The sequence below is a fragment of the Chiloscyllium plagiosum genome, unplaced genomic scaffold (assembly GCF_037043375.1).
Source record: "Chiloscyllium plagiosum isolate Xiang-an unplaced genomic scaffold, Cpla_swu_hap1 HiC_scaffold_23, whole genome shotgun sequence".
Classification (NCBI taxonomy): Eukaryota; Metazoa; Chordata; class Chondrichthyes; order Orectolobiformes; family Hemiscylliidae; genus Chiloscyllium; species Chiloscyllium plagiosum.
Window position 1 is genome coordinate 44,020,918 of NW_028270161.1, and position 27,502 is coordinate 44,048,419.

Below are 27,502 nucleotides of genomic sequence, written 5' to 3' on the forward strand. Positions count from 1 at the left end.
TTATCCTATTTACAGTTCCCTTTATTAACCATCCAGTCTCTTATTATTTAGCTGTGGCTTCAGCAGAACCCACCTACTGAGTGGGTGCCCTGTTATACGATAGCAAATGAACCTTCTTTAACCCCAGTTTATGGGGTTACCGTTGTCCATTTGACTGTCCTGTCCCTGGGGTAGCTGTCTGCATCCCCATGGTGAGCACGAACTGCTGGACCTTCGCTGGGCTGAGGTAGTTATCCAGGCCCTCACTGGGGTCATTGAGCCAAAGCAAGGGTCCGCACCGTCCAGTTCTGTGTCTGACAATGGGACTCAGAGGATCATAGCTCTCAGTTGCCTGTAGTTGTGGGGCAGTGGATACCCCCTGGTTCTCACTGGGTAGAGGGTGGACTTCGGGGGGTCCGTTGTTTCCTGGTTGGGAGGAAATGCCCTCCTCTTTATCTACGGCGCTCTGTCTCTTCTTCTGGTGGTGATGACATTCTTTGCGCCCGTCTTCCCCATCCGAAGAGCTGGCCGTCCCTCCCTCGTGCAGCTGTCTTTTCCCCCTTTGCTGGGAGGCTTTGGGGGCCTGGCAGGATTTTCTCTTCCTGTTTTTAACAGGTATCCACTCCTCTGTCTGCTCGATTACCTTCTCCTCCATTGCTTCCATCTGCCCAGTTAGAGCTAGGATCAGCTGCTGTGTCTCTCCGCTGGCTGCCACCTCCTCCATTCCAGTCTATTCTTCTTTCTGGGTGCCACCAGACTCTGTTTCCCTGCTGTCTGGGTGGACCTTACTGGTCTTTGGGGGTCCACTGCTCACATTGCCACCTCCAGCCTTCTGTGCGTAAGTGGGCCCCCCCCACCCCCCCCACCCTGTTGCCAGATGTTGCCAGACCTGCTGTCCTTTTTCAGCAATTTCTGATTTTGTTTTGTGCTGATCATTGGGAAGAATGATTCTGTTCCATGATATGCTTTTTCACAATTTACTACTCAGCATGAGTATGATGCCAAACGTGCAACAGCGTGACTGTTATATTGCAGTTACAGCAGCTTCTTGATATCACAGACTTATTTATATCTTCCTTCCTTATTTTTCTTTTACATTTCATATATACGGATAACAAATTGAAAGACAATTTCTGTTCTGTACAAACCATTCATTATTTCATCAATTTTCATTTTGCCTGGCTGTTTGATGCCTATTTATTTTTTTTCTCTCACTCAACGGATGTGGGCATCATTGGCTGGCCAGCATTTATTGGCCACCGCTAGTTGCCCCTGAGAAGAAGACAGTAAGTGATCTTCTACAACCGCTATAGCCCATGTGTTGTTATATTTTTGTTTCTCTTTTCTGTGGCTTATTGCTGTTTCTTCTTCTCTGAGAACTTGCTGACTTAATACTATTTATCCTGTTCCCTAAAACTCACTCATTTGAATCGTTCTACAACGAGCCAATGTATGGCACAACCACTGTGCGAAATGGAACAGATTCCAAACTGATCTAGCAACTCATGATTGGGCTTGCACAGGGCACTGTGGGACATCAGTAGCAGTAAGACTATACTTGAGGACAATCTACAAACTAAAGGCCCAGTACTCTACCATTATTACTAGGTTAGGGGATCAAACATCTGTCTACTAAGTAATTTTCCTTATGGGAGTTCCAACTTATTTTTCATGAAATATTACACTTCTTTACATACCACAATAGCCTGTCCATCAGTGTCCAATTCTAAACAGGAGAGTTGTGCCTTGTCTCGTTGTCCACTGCCAATCCAGACACGAGGCTTTCTGCAAACAGAGCTTGTAGCTACCATGCAGTCTGCTGTGAGGTTACCAGGGACTATCATTCTTCTCTTCAAACAAAGTAGCTCTGCTGAATTCAGAGTCTCATATACCTACAGAAAAAAGGGTGCATAAGTACACACTTTAAAGAGAGACAATATTGTTTAATATTTTTTGATGCCATTTATAGTGAAAATATTCAAAGTATATATTTTGTAAAAGTCTCTCCAACATGTCTCTTGAAATCTTTACACTTCAGTAAATAAATAATAGTTCTCCTGTCCCAAACTACAACTTATTTTTCATTTTTTCATGGGATGTAGGCATAGCAGACACATCAGCATTTGTCGTCCATTCCTAATTCCTGTTGTCCATCTTGAAATGAGTGACTTGCCAGGTTATTTCAGAGGGCTGTTAAGATTCAACCACATTGCTGGGGATCTGGTATCACACATAACATGTAAGATGGCAGGTTTCCTTACTAAAAGGACATTATAGTGACCCAAGTGGGTTTTAACAATAATTGATAATAGTTAGCATGGTCACCATTACCAAGTCCAGCTTTATATTCCAAACATATGAATCAAACTTAAGGATTGGGATTTGAACCCATTTCCGCTGTGCCTTAGCCTGGGCCACTGATTTGGTCTTGGTTTGGTTATCAAAGGACAGTAAGCCAATGAAGACTCTTTCTTTCGTATTTTCTATAGAGTGGCGGAATCAAACCTGCCTTTACATATTCTCTAACAGTGTATGACGTGCTGCTGTTCTTTTGCCTCTAAATTAATGGACTGGAGAGCATTGCCAACAAGAATATAGTATAACTCAAGGAAACTAAGGATGTGTCCAATCGCCCCTGTAATTTCTCTTAACTCCAAACACAGAAGTACAACTTCCTTACAACAAAGTAAGCTCTGCCTTCAGAGATGCTCAAATTTGTGGCATATTTTGATAAGCTTCATGCTCTGCAATTATGTGCATTAGGAAGAGGCTAGATGATGTCCTGCAACAAATAGGAATACCGGCTCACCCTCAGATTTAAAACCCAAAACTGCAGAATGCTTGCAAAATCTATCCAAGAAATAGACACAATCAAAAGTTGATTACATTAATTTAAAGTTTCAATAAAACATACCAATCATCATTATCTAATTATGCACAAGTATATTCCAACCAATGGCAGAATTTTAATCTTGGCTAAAATCAAAAATTATGGGGATTAAAGTCTGACAAATTTGTTTCCAAAACCAAAGCCACCTGCAATGTGCCCATTTCCAGCTTCAATGAAGACCAGGTCAATGGACAATCCACCAGTTTCAAGGAGGCAGATTAAATCTGATAATGAGGTTGTGCATTGTTGTGCAAGGGTGGAAGGGTTTGAAACAGTTAATTCTGAGAAGCACCTTAAGACTGGCCACTAATGATGATTTCATATAGCTTAGTGAACAAAGTAGTTTAGGATTTCAAAGGATTCTGGATTAGTGGTGCTGGAAAAGCACAGCAGTTCAGGCAGCATCGGAGGAGCAGTACAATCGATGTTTTGGGCAAAAGCCCTTCATCAGGAATACAGGCAAAGTGCCTGATGGGTGGATAGATATCTCTCCACCCTTCATCAGGAATACAGGCAGAGTGCCTGAAGGGCTTTTGCCTGAAACGTTGATTTTACTGCTCCTCCGATGCTGCCTGAACTGCTGTGCTTTTCTAGCACCATTAATCCAGGATCTGGTTTCCAGCATCTGCAGTCATTGTTTTTACCTAGGATTTCAAAGGAGTGAAGCCTAATATCCCAGTCCTCTTTATCAACTCTGTAACAATGCCAATCACACAATACAACTTGCAACTAGTTGCCAACACAAAACCAACATCTTATTTGACATAAGAGCCCCTTCTCATTAGATGAGGAAATATTTTTCCTCTATCACACTAGACCCTGCAGATTCTTATACTTAGAAGGGTTTGTGGTAGGAATCTACCATATGGTGAGGTGCAGACTTGGTTTAACTGCACGTAAAACATGGTAAGGAAGCAATACAGATTTAATTTGACTGTACATACATCTCAAATCTCATTTTTTTTTGTCCTTTTTGATTTTCACTAGGGTTGGCAGTTCTCCTCAGCATGATCTAAATGAAGTTTTGGCTGATTCTGGATGTAACTGCCTTTCCACCAAACTCCTGGATCCAGCTGGCATGAGGAGTCTCTGTTGTTGTCCACATTCCAACCTACCTCCCAAGCCTCCCTGAAAGTCTGCAATTCCCATCCAGAGGCCTCTGATCTTGTCAACAAAACTCCAACATTCCCAACTATTGAGCTTCTCCACTCCCTGCCTCCCAGGGACCAATACATCATCAGCCTCCAATCACCTCCCAAAATGAGTCATCCAATCCCCTCTACTCATTTCTGAATTCTCAGGTTCATCTGATCAAATTTTGAGAAAACTAAAAACTCAGTCCAATGTGTAATTTTATAGGCCCCAAAGAAAAGAGGCAAATCATTTACAGTGCCTTACTTCATTTCTTAAGTGGCAAAAGTAGTTCCAAATTGAGTTTTGAAGTCTTCTGGATTGTTGAAGCAGCAATGCAGTCATTTCACAACAAAATCCTACAAAAAGCACTGTGATCAAGGTACAGGAATATGCAAGAACTTTACACTTTTCTCTGAATTATTTTGGGATTTTCAACAATTACTAAACCACTGGAATTGGCAAGTATGGCACAAGTTCAACATTTTACCCAAAGCACTCTAATGCTGCCCATGTAGTATTTCTTCAGCATTGTTTTGCAGTGTTTGCCTCCATTATGTGGTTAGCATCACGAGTGTGGCTGGAACTCATGATGTTAGCGTTTCAATTCTGTCTAGTTGGTATTTACAGAAAACATCAACTGTTTTCAGGGCAGACAGAAAACATGTTCTCATGGCTGATATAACAGAAAGGCCTGATTACATGAGGAAGTAAAATAATGATTCAGTTGCTATTTTGCAAGAATTCTTTTTAGACCAAAAAACCATGCAATGAGATAAATGAAGGTTTCAGAACTGGTTCTAATGTAAACCAGACTCACTCAGTAAAAACAATTTAAAAAGCTCAATTCAACTGATTTACTGCAGGAAACAGAAGCGTATTTGGGAATCATGCCAATTTGAAATCACCACTATCAAAACAAAAATATGAGATAGATTTGTAAAGCCTGTTAGTTGCCCAATGAATCAACTGGTTTAGGGTGAAAATGCAATGTAGAATACAAATAAATTAATTAGCATATCCTGTTACCCTAAAATCATGGTTATTCAATTTCTTCATAATTGATTTATTTTTAAACAGCTGTCTAAATAATCCATTATTCCTCTACTTTGGCAATAATAGATAGGTGACCTCAGCCTTTCTCATTAAAACCAAGCAACAGAAAACTTTCATTTTCTTTTGTACTGAAACATCTCAACAAAATGATTCTATAAGACAATTTCTCTCTGCCCATCACTTTTGCAAGAACCATCTGGAGTAGATAAAGGGACATTTGAACAAACATTGTAATAATATGTGTTTAAGACTCATGGGTGACAGGGTCTCTCCTACTGGCTGGATAGCTGACAACAGCCCCTGTTCCCCCTTCTTGTGAAGTCTCCAACTGCCACCCTCTCATCTGATTAAATATCACCACACTCACAATGGGAGAATGCATTAAACTTCATTGAGTAAGATTGACACTATTGTGATTATTGGTCAGAGAAGTTTGCCATAACCATCGATTCCTTCACACATGTTTAGTTTTATCAAATAACTCATTAAATACAAATAACATAGCTATGTAATATTGGAAACCAAAACAAAATAAAATGTAATTCCAAATGGAGATATAATTGAATAACATCTACAGATTTGGCAGCAGTGACTGTGAAAATGTGTTAGTTTATCCTTAGACAGTCTGACACTTTGATATTTATTCTTAAAATAACTGAACTGTTTCCTCGCCAGATTAGTTCCTCATTAATTGTCTCTAATTGGATCACTGCTTAATTCTGGAATTTAAGAACACACAAAAAAAAGTGAGGCAAAATCAATTTGGCACATCAAATTTACTCAATGCAGAATCCAGGTGTACTTGTGCATGTTTCCTCACCATTTATGGATGTGGCCAAGAGTGGGCTTCCGCACTGCAGAACACGCTAAAGATAAAAAAAACTGCCCCAGCGAAAGTACTGGCAGCTATACACTGTATAGATAATATCCTCAAGATCAAAGACTTTTCGATTAATTTTATAAACTACATATTACATGAATGTATCCGAATGGATTAAATTTCATTCGAACTCCATTTGCAGATGGACACACATTATCATTTGTAGATTATTTTGGTTTACATGTTAATTTACTATTTTTGTAAATTCTTACCTGAGAAGCTGGTGGCCTGTCCTCAGGGTTTTGCTTCAAACAATCATCAATTAAACTTTGGACAGCGGGCCATGGATCACAATCAAATTCTTTGACTGGATCTAAAAAGAAACAAACATTGCGCGTTACATTCAGGTAAATGACGCTTTCAAAAGTCTACATCTTACAGAGGACATAAAATATGAACAGAACTCCTCATTTAAAATCGTTGCGTTCCTGAAAATTGTGACTGCAAGTGAAATTACTAAGTGAATTTTAGGTTCTCATAGCAATCAAGGCTAAAAGTAGAGTTAGGTTCCTTCAGACATTTCTTGTTCAGAACAAAAAAAACGTTGTAAATACAGTACCCCACATGCTATGTATTTCTACCATCAATAAGTTGTAAAGTAATTCAAAATATAAACGAAACTCTGTAATGTTAAGTACTTCAGGACCTTTGACATCAGAAAATAGTTTTAAGAAATTATCAAGTTAAAATGGTGTACATTCCGAAATGCCTAGATTCATAAACAAAATAACCCGTAAAATAAAATCCATCTTAAAATATAGAAAAAAAAACAAAGAAATAATCACTGCAAATTTTAAAATTACACTCAGCTGAGGAGATTTTAATTGGTCAATTTTCATCCAGTGGCAGAAGCCCAGGACTACTTGCACTGACTATTTTCTGCCACTAGATAGCGCTTAAGACTTCAAAATGAGTTCAGAATGGGAGTCAGCAGAGCAGAAAGTACCTGGTCATGGCAATGGACACCGGAGATGTTAAAAATCAGAACAGACGACAGGAACAGGAGCTGGCTGGGTGTGACAAGAGGGCTGGGGTAAAAATTGGGGCAAAAACTAGGTAGAAAATGGAATGCCAACTTGAACAGGAAGAATCTTCAGTGGTAGCAACAGATACCAGGGATGTTAGAAGTGAGAAGAAGGTAGAATAGGAGTGGGAGAAAGGACAGAGAATTTAGCATTGCATGCAGGAGTGGAAACATGAGGGTAAAGGTCTTGTTAGCAGGCAGGCCATAGAAATGGATATGCTGTTACTATTTAAGTATGACATGGAGGAGCCAGTGTTGTACGGGAATGGCCAAAGTTAAAAATCACACAACACCAGGTTATAATCCAACAGGTTTATTTGGGAGCACTAGCTTTTAGAGCACTGCTCCATCATCAGCTACTTGTAATGGCATTAAAGTTAAATACTGTTAATTCAGGCAAGGATAAAATTAGGACTTTCTATAAAGGCAAAATACTGAAGATGTTGGAAATCAAAAATACAAATAGTAAGTGCTGGAAATATTAAGTCAGACAGTGCATGTGCAGAGAGAAAGAATGTTAATTTTTCAGGTCAATAATTTTTTGTTTAAAACCTATGTAGTTTTCCAAGTGTCAGAAGATTTTCATTGGGACTAAACTCAGTATCAAGTTTGCAGAATCAAGCCCATTTTGATATTTGTGTATTGTGTGTTACTTCAATTTCTTTCTTTTCCCAATTCTAGAAGGTTATGCCTTAGCAATCAAAAGATCATAATTTCATCAAAAGTGATAATGTGTTCTTGGTAATTGTCCTGATGTTAGGAACCACATCTTTATCATCAGACACAATTCTAAGCTACAGCTTCGCCTAAGAGGAAGATAAAATGAAATTAGTCATAAATCACACGTCATGTTGTGCAATAATACTGGTCTTTAGAGGAATGCTTAATGTAATCTAACCAACGTTTTCTAAAAAAAATGTACTGGGATGAAAAAGAAATTATTATGTTTTTTATACAAAATTTAAATAAAAATTATTTTGTCATTCACCAATTTAAAAATTTTACCTGGCAATTTCCCCTGAATCGCCATCTCATCAAAGTCATTTGGAAACTTCATTCCATAAGAGATTCTTTCACCATTAGTAATCAGATCATATAAAAGCAATCCAAATGAATAAACATCAGCCTGATGATTATAAATGACATTTCCTTGAGCAACCTCTGGTGCTCGAAATCCTAGCAAACAAAAATAATAATTATGTAAATTCAGAAACACTTAATCAAACTAACATAAAAATATTAGGATTCTAGCTGACTGTAATAGTGGACAAAGTCAGATCCCATGGCTTTAAAACCTAGCTTCATTATTATAGGTTTTGCTTTTGCAGTTGATTACCATTTGTTAGTCACTGAACAAATTCACATGCTGTCACTAATTTTTTAGTTAAAAATATAAGTTTATCCCTCAAAATAAAAAAAAGCTTTGAAGACAGTTTATAAAGATTTTAACATAAAACAGCAAACAAACTCTTCAAAGCTACACAGCAATATCCTTTACAGATACGTATTCCTAATAAAGTGTCCTTCTGCTAGTGTAAAATTGTTCTATTATTCTTTTATTCTTAAATCTGATATTTCTAAACGGATCTCAAAAACACTCATGGCCTTTGGTCTGTTTTCTGATATGTCACAAAAATTCAACTTAACAAACACCTCATCAATTAGAGTCATAGAGATGATCCTAAAAGCACGGAAACAGACCCTTTGGTCCAACTTGGCCATGGCCGACCAGATTTCCTAAATTAATCCAGTCTCATTTTCCAGCACTTGGCCCATATTCCTCTCAACCCTTCCTATTCATATATCCATCCTGGACTTTTAAAATGTTATAGTTGTCCCAATCTCTGCCACTTCCTCTGGCAGCACTTTCCATACACAGACCACCCTCTGCATGAAAAAGCTGCCCCTTAGGTCCCTTTAAGACTTGCCCCTCTCACCATAAACCTATGCCCTTTAGTTCTGCACTCCCCCACCCAGGGGAACAGACCCTATCTATTTACCCTATCCAGGCCCCTCATGATTTGAGGTTACCCCTCAACTCCAGGGAAAACAGCCCCAGCGTATTCAGCCTCTTCCTTAACTTCACAGATATTCTCCCGATTACTGGACTGAATCAACTTGTTTTGAAAATTTTGTTTGTTCCAAACAACTTTCTGATCTCCTAAAGAAAAATGCATTTACCCTCACAGAACTGAAAGCACATATCTATTTTACTTCTATTTTAAATTTCAAATTCCCAAAATAAATATAATACATCTTTATGATAATGTTTAATTCCATTCCGCTAAAATCATTGGTGCACAAATTAATCAACTGAAGTCAGTTTGGGCCATTGAATTCACTCCAGTGTTTTATTGCCATTCCAACTTTCAAAATCCCGACATAATGCACTTTCCAGAAAGCTACTTGCTCCTTTTTAATATTTCGGTGTTGCTACGGATTGTGAAACACTGCAACAGTGATTTTTCACTTACTCAATATTGTTTTTAAATACCACGTATATTTGAGTAATAGTCGATTTTTTTGACTACATTTTAAAGTTAAATTCCTTTTGAGGGGCTGAAATTCATGCCTGTCAAAATTCATACTGCATCATTAGCAGAAGGCCAGCTGATCGCTAAATGAATAAAGAAAACAAACGAATTATGGTCATTCTGAAAATCCGGAGCAGAACTTACCAGCCAGCAGACTGGAAGACCAGATGCAGAACAAATGACAGACTGGAAAGTGAGAGCGGGACGTGACGGCTGTCACACTGACTCATAAATGTTGATCTGTTATCTGTGAAGAACTAGGGTTGACTTTTACACAAGATATATGGAAAATTCCAGGTTATTTGGCCAAAGAAAGGGGTCGACTTTTACATGAGATCAACTATTACTTGAGTATATGTGGTACATTATACAAACAGTTTGATGTGAGATGTATTTGCCAATTCCAATACAATCTGTTCCATGCAGAATGTCATAATTCAAACCTGGCACCGAAGTTAGAACTAATCGACAATGGGTTGTAGAAGCAAAAGTAGTCTCTCTGCAGGGATAAGAGCAATTTGTTTTGAAACAAAAAGGGCAGAGAGAAATAGGGCAGGGTAAACAAACAAATTTGCTATCTAATATTATCTAGCAGTACTTGATCATGATAAGATGTCTAAAATTAGAAGAATATTCTGATGTTTGGTTTTAAATGCAAGTTGTTCTTTAATTCTTTCACTAATATATTTTGATTTGATGATCACAATCCTAGAAGTGAAGGGCAGAGGCAAAATAAAACAATATATAATCTTCCCAAAACCTTGATTTCATACAAGATATTGGATTTATTGAATAGGTAAAGCAATTGATGACGCGAAATACTCTACCCACAATCTTGTCCTTTAAGTCACGTCATAACTTTCTTAATTATGACATGACGCAAAATAAAGGGAGCAAGGAACATTTCAGAAGAGAACCATCTGATTCATATTCAGTTTTAAAGCCCTTAGGTTGCCAGATCAGATAAACAGAACTGCTTTTTCTCATTTTGGAAGAACACAGACATTGAGGACTTCGGCTTTAAAGAAAAATACAGTATTAGATTTAGTATACATGAGTAAGTTAATAGAGTTAGATAGATTAGGTAGGAGAAAGACTGGGCCTACACTTTAAATTTAGAATACACAGCACTAGGTTAGGTAAGAGGAAATGCTTTTTTCCTTGCAGTCATGAACCTCTCAAATAAATCGCCAACAATTGCAACGAATGCAGATTCACAGTACATGTTCAAAGAAGAATTCCAAGTATCCCAGGAGTGGAAAACATCTCTGAATATAGAAAGTAAGTTGGATTTGATCAGGAAAATTTCAAGAAGCCACGATGAATTGATCAAGCTTCAGAGAGGAATTTAGCAGAAATTTTCATCATCTGACTAAAGTTGTTTTTATTTTCATCCTTCTCAGGAGTTTGTATAGCTGTATGGGAGTAACAATGTGGGGCAGGATTGTGGTGGGTATATATCAATTGAACATCATAACATATTAAGATGCGACCATATAACTTACTTTCTGGTCTTTGCCTACCCTGTTCAGAAGTTTATTTTACAGATTGTTACCAAATAATCTAAACAGCAGTGAGCTCCAGTTATGGATAGAGTTTTGGCCCAATGATAAATAAGCTACATTTATGAACACAAAGACATCAAGACTAAATTAAAATTTTCTAATAAAACATGGTTCAGAGGATCCTATTTGTTCAAACTTGTAAATTTCTACCTGGTGTGCCTTCAGAGCTCTTGATTCCCATTCTGCTGCAATACTGAGCAATTCCATAATCAGCAATTTTGGCAATTATAGCAGAGTTAGGATTGAAACTGAACAGCAATACATTGTGAGGCTTCAAATCCCTATAAATTATCATTGATGAATGCAGATATCTGTCAAAAAAGATATAACATGTTAACAGTCAAGGGCAAGTATAAGCATTTTACAGAATTTATACTTGGGAGTGAGAAAGCAATAATCTAATTGATTGATATATATCCAGTAAATACTTATGAGAAACCTATGATTTCTATTCATCACCTGAATCTGGCCTAATATTAAGCAAAAATGCAGAAGTCACTTCAAACGATTAATTATCGTATTATAAAGCTTCAGGGAATTAATGCTGACATGTAACTCTGTAAAACCTGTAACAATATAAAGTTTTCAGCAGTAAAATGTTTCTGTACAAGATGACATTATCTTTAGGATTAATTGTCTGGGTGTAATTATTGTAAATCTACCAAGAAACAAAAGTAAGCTATTTTAGTCCTTGGAATATCACATGCAACTCTGGACATCTTGAAAGGGTTTGGAAAAGATTTACAATGATGTTGCCAGGGTTGGAGGATTTGAGCTATAGGGAGAGGCTGATTAGGCTGGGATTGTTTTCCCTGGAAAGTCAGAGGCTGACAGGAAACCCCTTAGAGATATATAAAATCATGAGGGACATGGATAGGATAAATAGACAAAGTCTTTTCCCTGGGGTGGGGGAGTACAGAACTAGAGTGAGAACAATAGTTTAGGTTGAGAGGGGAAAGATATAAAAGGGACCAAAGGGACAACTTTTTCACATAGAGAGTAGTAGGTGTATGGAATGAGCTGCCAGAGGAAGTGGTGGAGGGTGGTACAATTGCAACATTTAAAAGGCATCTGGATGGGTATATGAATAGGAAGGGTTTAGATGGAAATGGGCCAATGGGACTAGATTAGGTTGGGATATCTGGCTGGCATGGACAAATTGAATTGAAGGATCTGTTTCAGTGCTGTACATCTCTATGACTCCATCTAGTATTTGCTTACTGTGTGCCATTTACTATTTTACATTATAGACAGAAATGTTACAAAAAAACCAAAAGGTATCAGCTTTCTAGAAGTCAACTTTATTTTAAATGAAGTGACATGAAGTAGTCAACATGAGTATAAGTAACACTGATAGAAATGACTTGGTAAAGACATTCAATAACACACTATTTCATTTGTGCTTCATACTTCTACAAGTTGCATTTCTACACCACTATTCACTTCCAGAGGGATATCAAAAAGTGCTTTCCAAATTAAAGAAAAATCTATTGATTTGCAGCAGCAGGAAAAGAAGTGGTTAGTTGAGAGTAGAATCAAAAATCAAGACTTTAAGAGAGCTTCTGAAAGCAGAGAGGAGGCAAAACAGATCTACCTCCTGGGCCAGATAGACCATTCAATGTGAGCAATATCATAAATAATTATGAAATAAAATATCAGTCTATTACATATACTGTTCTTCTGCTAGCATTTATTCTACAGTTGAGCTTTTTTGTTGTAAAACACACCAACATTTTTTTCTTTAAACAATGCCAAAGAAGAAATCATCTTTTTTCTTACCTTTCCAAAATTAAGTTAAAACTTGCTAAAAATTTACTTTCTCTCAGATTTCTCGTTTATATTAAGAATAATGGCTGCAGTTAACAATCATGGTTCATTACAGGTAAGATTCCTATTTAAGTTTCTTACTGACAAACTTAAAAATAAGATCCAATATTATAATTAATAGCTTGAATTTATCCTCGAAAGTCTGGTGCTAATTACAACAAGCTGCCATGTATTGAATTATAGCTACCTTAAGCCATCAGCTACATGTAAAGCAATCCGGTGTTGAAGTGTTTGAGTAAGGTGGTCTTTCTCATTATTAAACAGGATGTCCAGAGAACCTTTGGGTGCCAATTCCATTACCAACATCTGGGGTCGAAAGTCAGCCGCCAAGAGAGAGACCAAACTGGGATGATGCAAATAACTAAGAATTGCAAGTTCCTAAATATAATAGAATTGAAGTTTATTAATTTTCTCCAGGCAAGAATAATGAGGTAGTTTCAAATTTGGGTGGAATTGACAATTAAATATTAATTTCACTCAAAATCTAAGGTTTTTTTTAAAAGAAGTATTCTTTATCTCAGCTTTCCACTCAAACTCACTTCATTGAATTTAAAATGTGCCATGAACTAATGCATTCTCAAAATCCATTAATAAGATGGCGTGCCAGCACAGGAAAGGTTTCTGTCTTAGTACGTTTGTAAGATGATCTTGGAATACAAATGTAACATGTGACACTACTAACAAGCAGAATGTGTAATGAAGATGCAATGAAGAGTAGGTTTCAGACATGTTCAGTCACATCAATAGCTTGTGAAGATTGCTTCCAAGTATGAACAGATTTTTAAATTCAAGGCACTGATATTCTCTATGGGCTGTGACTATTTCAATGAAACAGTATAAAATTACAAATTACAATTCAAGTAATTTGAATAAAATTATGAATAATCAGTACTTGAGGATTATTTTTAAATCCAGATGATGATTACACATTGAAAGGTGAACACTTTAAGATATCGTTATTACCATAATAGCTCTGGATCATGCGGCATGCAAAAACAATTGGTAAACAGGTGTGTGACATAGTTGATGGAGCTAGATGTACAATCCTGATGAAATAATGATTACTGCCAGTCTTTAATGCCTCCAATCAAAAAACAGACTACTAGTAAAAGATTAATCAAACGTGACTCTTAATTTCTCTTTGCATTAATTTACTAGTGAGGAAGACAATGCGGTACAGAAATTAGAATGAATGACTGTGATATGCTTAAAGAAATTAGCAAGACAGAGGAGGAGGTTCTGAGTGATCTGCCAGGCTTAAAATTAGATAAGTCCCCAGGGTTGGATGAAATCCCAGGCTCATGGAGGAAATAGCAGGGGTGTGACAATAATTTTCAACTCTTCTCTGGCCACAGGATAAGTGCCAGAGGACTGGAAGACAGCCAACATGATACTGTTATTCAAGAACAGATCAAGGGCTAAATTCGGAAACTACAGGTCAAATCAGTCTAACCTCAGCAGTGAGGCAAATATAGAAAGCAATTCTGAGGGTTACAATTAATTTGTACTTGAGAGGCAGAGATTAATTAAGAAGTCATAATGGTTTTGTTAATGTGACGTCTGACCAGCTTGATTGAATTTTTCAAAACAGGTGACCAGGTGTATGGATGAGGATAATGCATCTGATGTTAATTAATTGGACTTCAGAAAGGCTTTTGATAAGGTGCTGCAAGGGAAACCTACAGCGAAGGTAACAGCCATTTAATCCAAGGATATTTATCTAATTGGATTCAGAATTGGCTGAGTAGCACAAAACAGAAAGCGGTGGATTAGGGCTGTTTGTGTGACCGGAAGCTTGTGTCCAATGGAGTTACGCAGGCATCAATGTGTTTTGGGGCTCATGCTAATTGTGTTACATATAAACAATTCACACTTGAATGAAGGAGTGTTGATCAGTAAGTTGGTGGATGATATGAAAACTGGTGAGGTCGTAAAGTGTGAAGGGGTCAGCCAAGATTACAAGAGGATATAGATGCACTGGTCAGATGGGCTGATCAGTCACAAATGGAATTCAATCTGGATAAGTGTGAGGATAGGCACTTGGGCAGGCAAAAAAGGCAAGGGAATACATGATGAATAGCAGGACTCTGGCAAGTACCAAGGGTCAGAGATCTTGGTTACTTAACGTAACAGATGAGGTAGATATAGTGGTCAAGAAAGCTTTATTTGCGAAGGCTTGGAGATAAAGAGCATGGAGGCTACACTGAAAGGTTGTTTAGGCCACAGCTAGTGTGCAGTTCTGGAATCCACATTATAGGAGGTATATGATAGCACAGGGAAGGGTGCAGAGGAGATTTAAAGGACTAGGCTAGAGAGTTTCAGTTATGAAGAAAGGTTGGATTGACGGGTGTTTTCTTTGGAGGAGAGGTAATTGAGGTGGGGAAGTGATTGAGATGTATAAAATTATGTAGCGCATAGATAGTGTAGACAGAAAGGAAATTTACATCTTGGTAGAGGGATCAGTCCCCGGGGGCATATATTTAAAGGACAGGAGGTTTAGAGGGGATCAGACGATAGTTTTATTTTCCCACTCAGAGGTTGATGGCAATCTGGAACTCACCGCCGGTAAGGGTGAGACAGAAATCCTCATAACATTTAAGAAGTATTTAGATGTAAGCATTGGCATTGCCAGTGCACAAGTACTGGAAATGGGATTAGGATAGCTAAGTGGCTGTTTTTGACTGCCGTAGATTCAATAGACAATAGGTGCAGGAGTAGGCCATTCTGCTCTTCGAGCCTGCACCACCATTCAATATGATCATGGCTGATCATCCTTAATCAGTATCCTGTTCCTGCCTTATCTCCATAACCGTTGAATGGGCCAATGGGCCTTTTCATGTGCTGTAGACCTCTGACTCTAACAATGAAATCCCAATTATTATGAGTATTTTAATTTTCTTTTTGAAATGGACAGAAATATGAACAGATCTTGAGCAGGTGATATGTAGATAGAACATCAATGCATAAGTTGTCATTCAAGTTGAAGTCACAAGAGAGAGATGATAACTGGCAGTAGACCAGGTGTCTCCAAAATTGATCAGTAAGCAGTCTTATGCAAAAAGTCACACTGATAGGTAACTTATAGGTATGACTTGATGGAAAATAAAATGTGAATAGGAATGTTAAAGTCAGTTATGATCTTTATGTCACTTCATTTGAAGAATCTGATCAATCGAGATGTGAAAGTCATAGATGGGCCATGAAAGAAGCAATAAGTAACAAAGATATAATAGGACTGGAGTGGAATCTTAGAATTTCATGAGTTCTCATCAGTTGAATATTTTGTTGTTAACATAGGTTTTGTAGGGTAAAACACCATAGGCTTACCATTGGCTGTATGATTATTTATGGTCAATATTAGTTCTTATATGCTTATCTGTAAATATCTAAATACAATGCTCTGAATTATTTAATTTTTGGAGTAATTTTTATCTTAAATTTCCATAAGGAACTCTATGGAAATGACACTGACAATTTGGAGACATCAAGATATAGAAATATTGATGCCAGTTCGGTATTATATGAATATTCATGGCTTACACTGCAGTGAAGGAGAGCTGAATTGGGGTACCTTCATAGAAGCAAAAAACAAAATCAGTCAAGTGGTCAGCAAGTTTAATTTTTGCTAAAAATTTACAGTGAAAGTATTTCTATGAAGCACAAAAGTGCACTATGAAATGCAATTTTTATCACATACTTGTCGCAGAAGACGATGTAGATGCATTTGTGACACATGCTTGTTAAAAATCTTAACAGCCACTTCTTCACATTTATAAGTTGCCCGATAGACAGATGCAAAACCTCCATCACCTTTAAAAGAAAACAAGTAAACTGAAGTTCACATTTCACAAAGAAAATTATGTATGCAAATTTTTCACCAATATTTTGATAAGCTTTAATAATTAATTCCTTAAAAAGCCGAATTAGATATGTGGTTGAGAAGATGATCAAATTCAGAATTAGTGTCTTAATAAAATTAAAATCTCTCACTATCTGAATAACTTATTTGTCAAAGTGTCAACTTAAGTGTCAGATCAGCCTGTTTGAATTATTCCCAGTGCAACAGGTTCTGGTTAACAGCAGTGCAAACATTTTCAACAAATCTTATTATTAATATACGTCAGATCAAAAATTATTGGCTGATGTTTTCTAAAGTGAGGTGTAGAACAGGCTACATCCATGGGAGTTTAGAAGATTAAGAATAACTGTGTTAAGGCCTACAAGATCCTAAGAGGATATTTCTCCTCAAGGGAGAGACTACAACTAGCAAACACTGGTTTAAAAAAAGGGGCTTACCATTTAAGACAGGGATGAGGCAAATTTTTTGCAGAGAGCATTGCAAATCTTTGGAACTCAATTTCCCAGAGAGCAATGGAGGCAGAGTCATTTAATATTTTATATTATTATTTAATATCTTTCAGGAAAAACTAGAGTGATTCCTTTGTTAGTCTATAGCAGGGGTTTGGGGCTAAGCCCACAATCAGAACAGCTAGCATCTTTTCGATTGTTACAGTGGGCTTGAGGGGCCAAATGACCTACCTCTACTCCTTATTCATGTGTTTGTATGTACAAATATAAATTAGTATACCTTCTCAATGTATAAACAAACCTTTCACCATTTACATGATATAGCAATTTTAAGCAGAAAGAATAAAACTATAAAATAATTAGAATTAGATTTTACCCAGCAAAACATCACGCGTTTGTTCTAGCTCAAGGTGGTTAACATCCAGCATAATATGCCTGGGTAGATCAACTAGCACAAGGTCTGGAGCCACTCGTGAAATAGAAACCTTGTTGCTTCTATCAGTAGGACAAGTTAAAAAATCCCCTTTAGAAGAAACAGAGAAAATATCTAAATATAGTAACATATACCCTATTGTTGCCTTAAGTAATGCCATTTTTTTCCACTATTACTTGCAAAGATACCATAGAGTACAGATATTTGAATGAGGTGTTCAGAAATACGCTCACAAACAAATCTCAGCCATTTGTTTTCAATTCAAATAATCCATATTTAACACACAGCCTAAAGTAAAATGCTGCAATTTTATCTAAGGCACTTGAGTGCCAATAATCAATTTGAGATCCAAATGATATACAACTGGAATACTATTAAGACTCAGGATGTTGTCTTCAAATATTTCCTACTGTCACAATGCAGTTTGTCAAAATAGCTGTGCACAGGTAGAAAGGGGAGAGTAAAATCACTTGCCCGAGTACCTATAGCAAATGTATCTGCCTTTTCTCCCACTCTTCATAAGCTTTACCAAAGTGAAAGAAAAGAATGCTCATATAACCTTCTCCTCCTGTGAAATGCCTGCTGTTCAGTACCTTTCACAATTGAATATGATGCAGTAAGACAGCTTAAGTCTGTTGGTTGTACACCATTCAGTGACATCCGTAAAGCGCTTTGGTTGTTTTGCATGTAGTTAGTTTGCCCTGTATAATAGCTTCAACAGGTATGGAGCCAATTCTTGGGGCATGCTCCAGACATACCTTTAACACTCAACATGGGAGATCTGGCGTCCTGCTTATGAGTAAAATGAGCAGGATGCTTATAAGATGACCAGTTTGAGGTGATAAAAGAATTGGCTGAAATACTTAAGGCAGAGGATACGACTTTGAGATAAATAAGGAATCAATGAAATTAAGTTACGCTATGGTGTATTGTGGAGGAATTATTAGAATCAGGAATTTTCATAAAAGGATGAGGGAGAATGTCAGGAGGAATATCGCTATATCGCTGAAATTCCAGATCAGTGAAGTTGACACTGGTCATGAAGGAAATGATTTTTCCCAAAGAAGGCTACTATGAACTAGGAAAGAAGAATCAAGCAATTAAAATGAAATCATTCCTCCCTCACCATCCAATAATGACTTTATGAGAGAGGAAGCGATCAGTTTGATAAACCTATTAGGAAACTTGGAAGAGATATCATTCCATGTTGATAACATCAGCTCAATGTGGGGTGGGGAGGTAAAATTGTCAAACATTACTGGGGCAAAGAAGAGCAGGCAAGCTAAGGATCCTGAGACAAGCAATCAGAGAGAGCTAGCTGTATTGGAGCTGATTAGAACTGGTTCTTGCTCTATAGCAAAGAAAGGAGCTAGCTGTTTGTTGAGTCTTTAGTAAGAATTTTCTGATAGTTCAATTTTAATGGGCAAAATGGTAGTAAAGTTAACAATATATGTATAAAAGTTAACATTAGTAAGTGAATAATAACTTTAAAGATGGCAGTTCAGGTGATGTGTCACAACTTCAGCATATGGGAGCTCCTGAATAACATCATGATCTGGGACAAACACGTTTGCAGTAATTGTTCGAATTCCGAGCAGTTTCCTAGAAGCCGATCTACAGTCACTGCTCGGCATTTGGGAGGTGTAAATTTACCTGCATCCGTTGTACCAGGAGGCAGTAAGGGTAAGATCTGTTTGTTTGGTCAGGGATCATGGACAGGAGAGTATGACTGTGAGTAAGGTAAGTAAGGGGACCCAGAAGGAAGGAGTACAAGTATCAGCCTCTGTAATCAGCCAATAGGTGGAGTTCTCTCAGCATTTTGGAAGAGAGCAGCTACAGCAGGGTGGATGTGCAAACTGACTTTGGCACATGGAATAGTGCTGTGGAGCATGTCACAAAAGTTTAGCATGCAGGTGCAGCATGTAATCAAGAAGGTTAATAGAATGCTACCCCTTATTACATGGAAAATGGACATAAAAGACTGGATGTTATGCTTCAAATATACAAGGCATTGGTGAGACCACATCCCAAAGCTGTGTGCAGTGTTGGTCTCCTTATTTCAAGGAAATTATAAATGCACTGCAGGTGGTTCAGAGCAGTTTTGATATTTGGAATGAGCTAATCGTTGTACAAGAATTATGAGATTAGACTCACTTCCGCTGAAGTTTAGGAAAGCGAAGGGTGACTTGATTCAAGTGTGTAAGATCCTGAATGATCTTGACACATGGGAAGCATATCTCCTCTTTAGGTCAATTCAGAAAAGTTGGGCACTGTTTTAAAATTGTACCGATGGCCTGGAATTCTACTCTTCACCACATAGTTTGTGTCTCACTTTATTAAACCTTCAAATTTTTAAAGACTACCATTAGGTTACAAATCCTTCTTTTGACTTGATTAATGAGGCCCAGCCTGCTATACATTCTTGGGGTGTATTGTCTCAGTACTTTAACTAAAATCCAACTAATGGCTAGGTCTAAATGAAGTGTAACTTAACTTCACTACAGATTCACTATCCCTGTTGAAGTAAATTCTCGTGCTTAATTTGGTTCACTAATAGCCTTAATGACTCTCAGCACAGTTCTACATGTTCTCCAACCCATTTAGATTCTTATCTTCCAAGCAATTTTGACCTCTTCTTAACATGTTCAGACTTTGGGGTCAATGATTAACTGAATCACTTGGAAAGCGCACATTATCAGTAAGACAGTCAAATAGATGGCTTAATTAATTTTCTTCTAGAAACTTCTGATTGTCAGCCCTTTTAAAAAAAGTTTGATTTTTACCAAGACATCAGTGCACATCAACCAATACCAGTGCTTTTATTGACTTCATGCAAATGAACAGTTACACAAGCTGTCATTGTTGAAAGTATCATTCCTGAAGATCTTACTGCTTGTGATCTTACAATATAGTCAAAAGGTGTGGTGCTGGTAAAGCACAGCAGGTCAGGCAGCCTCCAAGGAGAAGGAAAGTCGACATTTTGGGCATGAGCCATTCATCGGGATGTGGAGGGTGGGACAGAAAGGGGGCTGAGACATAAATAGGAAGAGAGGTGGAAGAGGGGGGCTTAGAAGGCGATAGGTTGATGGAGGTGGGGGGGAGTGATGGTAACAGGTCAGAGAAAAGGGTGGAGCAGATAGGTGGGAAGGAAGATGGACAGGAGGGACAGTTCATGAGGGCTGTATCTGGGATTGGGGGGTGGGGAGAGATGAGGAAACTGGTGAAATCAACATTAATGCTGTGTGGTTGGTGGGTCTCAAGGTGGAAGATGAGACTTCATCCTCCAGGTGCTGGGTGGCTAGGATTTGGCAGTGGAAGAGGCCCAGGACTTGCATTTTAGCCAGTACACTTTAATGCTATGCAAAATGATTCTTGCATATTTAACATCATTTATAATTTCAAATTGCTTCCGTCATTGTGAACAGCAGCTATTGTAAAATTGAAAATATTCAGAATGGAGTGATCTACATTTAAATTATATATGTTTTTCACAATTCAAATATGATGGATTATATTTCATTGAGATCCCAGTATTAATGCTAATTATTAGTACTTAATAAATCACACAGAAATTAATACCTTCTTTAGCTATGTCTAGTAAGTCGTCCAGTAGAATCTGCTGGCATTCTTGGTCATCTTCAAAGCTATACAAAGCATATTTCTTCAGAAGAGTGCCTCCTTCCCCAATTATATCTGTCTCCAGGAGGCCTGGAAACCACTCTTCCAGCAAAGAATCAATGTGATCTACAATCTGGCCCATTAAAATGAACCCTGCTCATTTTATGAAACAGAAAAAGGAACAATTTTGTGATCACAGGAGGAAAGCAGTAATTTGTTGAGTTTTAAACATGACTTCTAAGAAGCTTCAAAGCATTGTGCTTTGTGTCTGATATTTGTTTGTAGCTCTTTATTTTGTACTTGAAGCTTACGAGCAAGGTAATGGGGACATTAAGTAGAAGGTCAGAATCTTCATAAAGTGTAGCAAAGCATTTTAAGTCATGGAAGCAGCCTAAGCGGACTCCATTTTATTTAACTTTCAATTGCTACTGCTCTCAGAACATCTGTGAAAAACTAGATGCTACTTATAAATAATGATGTCCTATAACACAAATAGAATTGGATAAAGGTTTGCTAAAGATGTACCCCCGAAATGCCGCTCAACAAAAGATGGAAAGCAGCAGTTTACCTTTCCTGCAGCATGGAACAGTTATTTTGACAACACTCTCTGGCTTATCATCCAATACAGCTGAGTCTACCAGGCAGTAGGCTTCTGGTGACCAAATCAGATAGATTCCTTGTCTCCAATATGTCCTATTAGGCCGTAAACGTTTCTCTCTATCTGAAATGACATAGTTAGCCATGTGCTTAAGCAAAGACAAATAAACAATATACCATTCATTAATTATGGATTTTTCATTCACATCAATGTAACAATGCTTTCTAACTTTTACATTTTATTTGTTCAGTTAGTAATTTATTGCTATGTCTTTATTTCTTTATTAGCAAAGATCATGTTGAATTAACAATATAATTTAATCCAGGAATGTTGTAATTTCAGAGTATTGGGAATTGCATTCTTGATGTTTTAGTTATTTTAATAATGTGGTTATCAAGTTGAAAATATTTTTCAAAAAAATCAATATTCTCAACATGATGGATCAAACCATATAATGAAATATTCAGTAAAGGAAGGAAATGTTACAGTGTGGGGGATGTATTATAAATGTTTCAATAAATTAGTTGCACGGGCAATGCTAAAAGAAGCAGTAGACTTCTGTAATCATGAGCACCAAACATGAGAGGTTATCACTGTTCAATTCTTCATTTCATACAGAGCACAGTAATTCTTACGACTGGCATTGTACTCAAAACCTTATATTATTCACCACCAGTATACAATGGCTGCAAGTACATGCCATCTAAAGGATACACTGCAGTCACTCACCAAACATACATCGAAAGCACATTTTCCAGCAACTTGCATTGCCTAGATCAAGAGATGACTGTGGGAACATCATCACATCTTAACATCCTAACAATGTATCACCATTCCTTAAAAGGCTCAACAATATCCTGAAATTATGATATTAATTGCCACAGTGGCTGCAACTGGACTACTCCAGTTAATAATTGAAGCCTTATCATTACCAAAATTTAAATGTCTACCTCTCCTGTAATTAAAAAAAATGAGTCAACCATGGCTATTAAATGAAGTTAACAATGGCATCACATCGAAGGGTGAGGCTTATAAAATTGCCCAAAAAATGTGACAAGTTTGAGGAATGAGAGATTTTAGAATTCAGCAAAGGAATGAGGCAGAATCTTCCCAGCCCCCAAGCAAAATGGGCAATGGCAGGTCAGTTGGTAAAATATGAAGAGATCAAAAAAATTAGATTCTCAATATTCAATTTTTCACTCAAGTTATTAATGGTGAGCCATGAGCCTTGCTATTGAGCAGCACGATATTGATTTGCATGTATTTACATCTCATTATTAACTTTTCTCAGCTCTATGATATATATCTTGCTATTTCAACAGGCAGTGGAGAGAAAATAGATGGCAACAAGTCATGGCATTCCCCAACATTTCAGGACATACTCAATGGGCAGCAACCACCTTCATCTTTCATCCACAGGGGTTGCCATCAGACACCTATGAACCTCACAACATCATAGCATATCCTGACTGCTTTATAATATGTTCAACATTTAATATTACATCTTGGTTTGCACAGATACCTTGCATTGCAATGCTGCTGCCAGGCCACTTTGCTTAAAGGAGCAGACACTCTTATGCAATGAAACAGGCTGCATCTTAGGGCTCTTAGCTTGTTTTCTTAGAACTTGATCACTTTGTACTTACTTGGATGCCCTCTGCATCTTGCCTTGCCTTTTTACACATTGTCTTCTCATTCATAACTTAGACCCTCATTGTATATCTGTCATCTCTTGTTTTAGCGCAGACACAGAGCCAGGCAGCTTGTCACGACTGCTAGGTGTGATCAGTCAAGGGATAGGCATGTTGCTGTTTTGCACCATACATTGCAAATGTGACAATTACACAAGTGCAAACACACTGCATGCATTTCAACCTAATGGTCATGATTCAAAATCTAACGGGAGCAGTCCTAATTGAGTTCGGGGGATTCCAACACAGTCTGTCAAGGGCAGTGTCCAGTCTTACTCCAGAGATTCAGGCACAGTCAGTCAGCTGCTTGGGGAGGTCAGGGTCAGTGGTTTGTGTAATTATAGTCCACGAAATGGGCTACAGTCAGTCCTGCAACTCCAGGATGGTGGTCATTGATGATTGCCAAAATCTGGCTTTGGCTGGGGGACAGTGGATTGGGATGGTTAGCATTTGAGAAGAGATTCAGGAGACGGGATCCATATTCTCCAGCATTCAGAAGAATTATAGGTGATTGTATTGAGTTATAAAATTCTTGAAGCACTAGGCAGGGAAGACACAGGAAGGATGTTTCCCCTTGGAGCAGATTTAGAACTAGAGACAGTCTCAGGCAAGCAATTTAAGACTGAGATGAGGAGGAATGGAGATAGCATAGGAAAATGGCATTGAAATGGCATAATGAAATGGCATAATGGTTGAAGCACCTGTTCCTGCTCCTATATTTCTGCCAGTTATTCAACAGAATATGAACACACCATATTTACCATCTTTAAAACAGATTGTCAAATGATCAGAATCAACAAAAGGCAAGCCTGACCTTGTCTGCCAAGCATGTAAGAAGAAACCTCCAGTAGCCTGTTGATGAGTCTGGACCAGAATCCCATTGGAAAATATGGCATTACATAAAGCCTTACTATCAATTCGGAGTTTTCACAATGTGGGAGTTCAATTACAGGTCTCTGATCAGGTAAACTAAGAAAAATAAAACGAAGAGGCATGATAAATGCTGTACATCTTATAAAATAAATGTATTGAAAGTCATATTAAAAAATAAAGCAATTGATAAAGCAGTTGATTAACATTATAGTTAACATTCAAAATTTGGTTTTGAAATTGGCCAAATCTTTTAAATGTAGAAAACCATAAAGGGAGAAGCATAATTTAATTCCTCTGATTATAAATATCAAGGGGATGTTTGGTTGCCCATGTCTAATTCGCATTGAACTGAATGGTTTGCTTGCCATTTCAGATTACATTTAAGAATCAATCACATCTCTACGGATTTGGACTCACATGTAGACGAGAATAAATAAGGATGGCAGATTTCCTTCCCAAAAGGACCTCAGTAAACTGGATTTCTTTTAGGACAATGAATGGTAGTTTCATGGTCACTATTGCTGAGACTAAAGGCGTGTTCAAGATTTACCAACTGAATTTAAAACCACCTGCTGTTTATGTTGGGATTTGAAATATTGGTGCCAGAGCCTGGACCTCTGGATTACTTATACACTGGCATTACCATTATGCCAGACTACAAAAAGCACATTAAAACTTCAAGACTATTTGTAATAAAATGCAAGTGCAGTGTACATGCAACATAAAGCTGCTTTTTAAACTTTCTAGTTATATTTATTTTTATTCCTACAAATCGATGAAGAACCACACAACCACTATGGAAAACTATGTCTTATTCCTCCTCTTTTGTTTACTTAATATTCTTTGATATACATATTTTTATTCATGAACTCTGCACATGATTAATGTGTTTTTTATCAAGAGATACCTGCTTGGAACAAGTAGTTGTTCCTCTCCTAAAGGCAAAACAATTTGGAACTTTTCCAGAAGCTTTATGTATTGGGATATGTACTTCTGAGGGAAACTGTTTTTCTGTGAGAGAAAGTTCTCGACATCTGATCGATAAATAATTCCACAAGGATGCTTTGGACAAGTTGCTGCTTTTACAGTCACAATCTAAATTTCAAAAACAAAATGCATTCATTGATATTTGTAATATTTTGGAGCAATTCTACATGAAATCAATCTAATTTTCAATCCAATTTTCAATTTAATAATTGATTTAATTAGGTCAGGATCATGACGAAGTGTGCCAATATGTCCCAGTCATGTTCATTCTAGCTTGTACCACATTTCATTAACTATATGAGAGCTATACGACCCCACACAATAGATCAAAATGAAATTCAGGTATCCAAACCTTTTCCTTTTTTCCTTCCTTTCTCTGCCTCTCTTTTTTTTCCTAAGACTTTAAAGTGTTTTTTAATAAAAGAGAACTTACCTTGGAGCAGCTAAGAGCCAGAACAAAGTGGTCTGGAGGCACGGAGCAGTGCGGAGTGGCTGAGAGCCGGAGCAAGCTAGAAGTATGGAGCGTTGTAGTGCAGCAGGGATGGTTGTTGGACTGGGGTCCAGCGCAGGCGGTCAACGGCTTGCGAGGCCGGTCAGACCATATGTGGAAGCCCCTGCGCTGATCTACTGCAATGTAATGTTTATCTGTAATGTGTTTATCTGACTGTAATGTTTATCTTTTTAAGTATGTCTTACTTCTAATTTATACAATAAATCACTGTAAGGTAACACAATTTTTCTTCTTCTTTATTCCTCTTCTTGTATCTAAGATTTGTACGTAAGTACTTTGTACCTAAGATGACAACATGATAGGCAACATTGTAAACCTTTCACTGTACTCCTGTACTTGAGTACATGTACCAATAAAACCTAATTCTAATACTAAAAATGCTACAAGTGCATTTTTGCATATATTTGCACTGTCACTACCAAATAGCACAGAACTGGAAATTTGTTAAAAAAGTAGAAGATTTTTCTTTATATCGCTTTGGTTGGGAATGTGAGATAATCAAAGAAACTTGTTTCGAAAGAAATGAATATTAAGAACAGAGCAAATTCTAAGATTAGTGATCCTCACAGAAGAAATTCTTCTTCATCTCTTAAATGGGAAACTGTTCATTCTGAAATTTTCCTCTAACTTCTAGATTATCCATAAGGGGAAACATTTACCATAACAGAAGTATCAAGTATGATCTTTTTTGTTAAACCCAATCATGATTATAACCTTCAACATATTCCCTATACATTCATACTTTGTTGATAGCAACAGTTACATGCAAAACTACAAAAATTAACACAAATACCTTCTCTGCATTGAATTCCACGGATCGTATTATTTGTGAAAGCTGATACAAAACAAAACTGTGCTAAAGTTTTCTTAAAATGCAAGACGATGAAATTATATTCTGTAAATATTGCTGCATTACTTTATAACAAGTGCTTCGATTTAAGTAGCAAAGGAATTTCACAGTCTGAACGATATTTCAAATATAATTGATTGTACAACATAAGGTGAACTCATCTAATAGTTGTACCTGTGCCATCATCTTACACAGCCATTGTGGAATTATAAAATAAAGATCCCGCAGGTGAAGAGCTGGGTCATGGAAGTGCAGTAGCACACCTGTAGAGAGAAAACACCTTCAAAATAGTGCAATTGGTTAAAACTTGCTTACAATGCTGAATCATAATGGAAGGTAAACATTTGAATTCTGAGTTGCAATTTGTTGCAAAGCACTTTTGTTGTTGATTTCTAAAGCTCTTGATAATTTGCATCACTTCCACAAGGGTACTGAATTGCATGCAACTGCATAAGCAGCAGTAACCTTTTCAACTTAAATAGGTTTAAGTAAACATATATATTCCACTTAGAGAGAACCGGATTCCCTAATTGACCTTCTTTTCCCTTCTGTTAAGTCTATGATAGTGATATAGCATCTTGATTCTCCAATAGGCATGAATGGCAAAAGTGAAAGTAATACATTCAGCTGAATTCTCTGACCATTTTAAAATGTCATTTAAGAATACACCTGCATTTTTTTTCCCTCTGGTTGTACCATTTGTTACTTTAGAATTGCGATTACTATGACAAAGAAAACTGTTCTATA

General features: G+C 37.3%; 1 protein-coding gene across 1 annotated transcript in view; it reads right to left on the bottom strand.

The window, feature by feature from the left end:
- The window catches only part of lrrk2 (leucine-rich repeat kinase 2), a 160,452-nt gene that overhangs the window by 18,268 nt on the left and 114,682 nt on the right, over positions 1–27,502 (bottom strand). Inside the window, exons 33-44 of the mRNA XM_043713611.2 lie at positions 26,930–27,018; positions 25,315–25,502; positions 24,349–24,503; positions 21,814–21,966; positions 21,207–21,398; positions 17,571–17,717; positions 16,584–16,696; positions 13,074–13,264; positions 11,210–11,370; positions 7,966–8,136; positions 6,149–6,249; positions 1,677–1,871 (exon numbers count right to left, since the gene is read on the bottom strand). Of these exons, the coding sequence (XP_043569546.1) occupies positions 1,677–1,871; positions 6,149–6,249; positions 7,966–8,136; positions 11,210–11,370; positions 13,074–13,264; positions 16,584–16,696; positions 17,571–17,717; positions 21,207–21,398; positions 21,814–21,966; positions 24,349–24,503; positions 25,315–25,502; positions 26,930–27,018 (1,856 nt within the window). The remainder of the gene's footprint in view (positions 1–1,676; positions 1,872–6,148; positions 6,250–7,965; positions 8,137–11,209; positions 11,371–13,073; positions 13,265–16,583; positions 16,697–17,570; positions 17,718–21,206; positions 21,399–21,813; positions 21,967–24,348; positions 24,504–25,314; positions 25,503–26,929; positions 27,019–27,502) is intronic.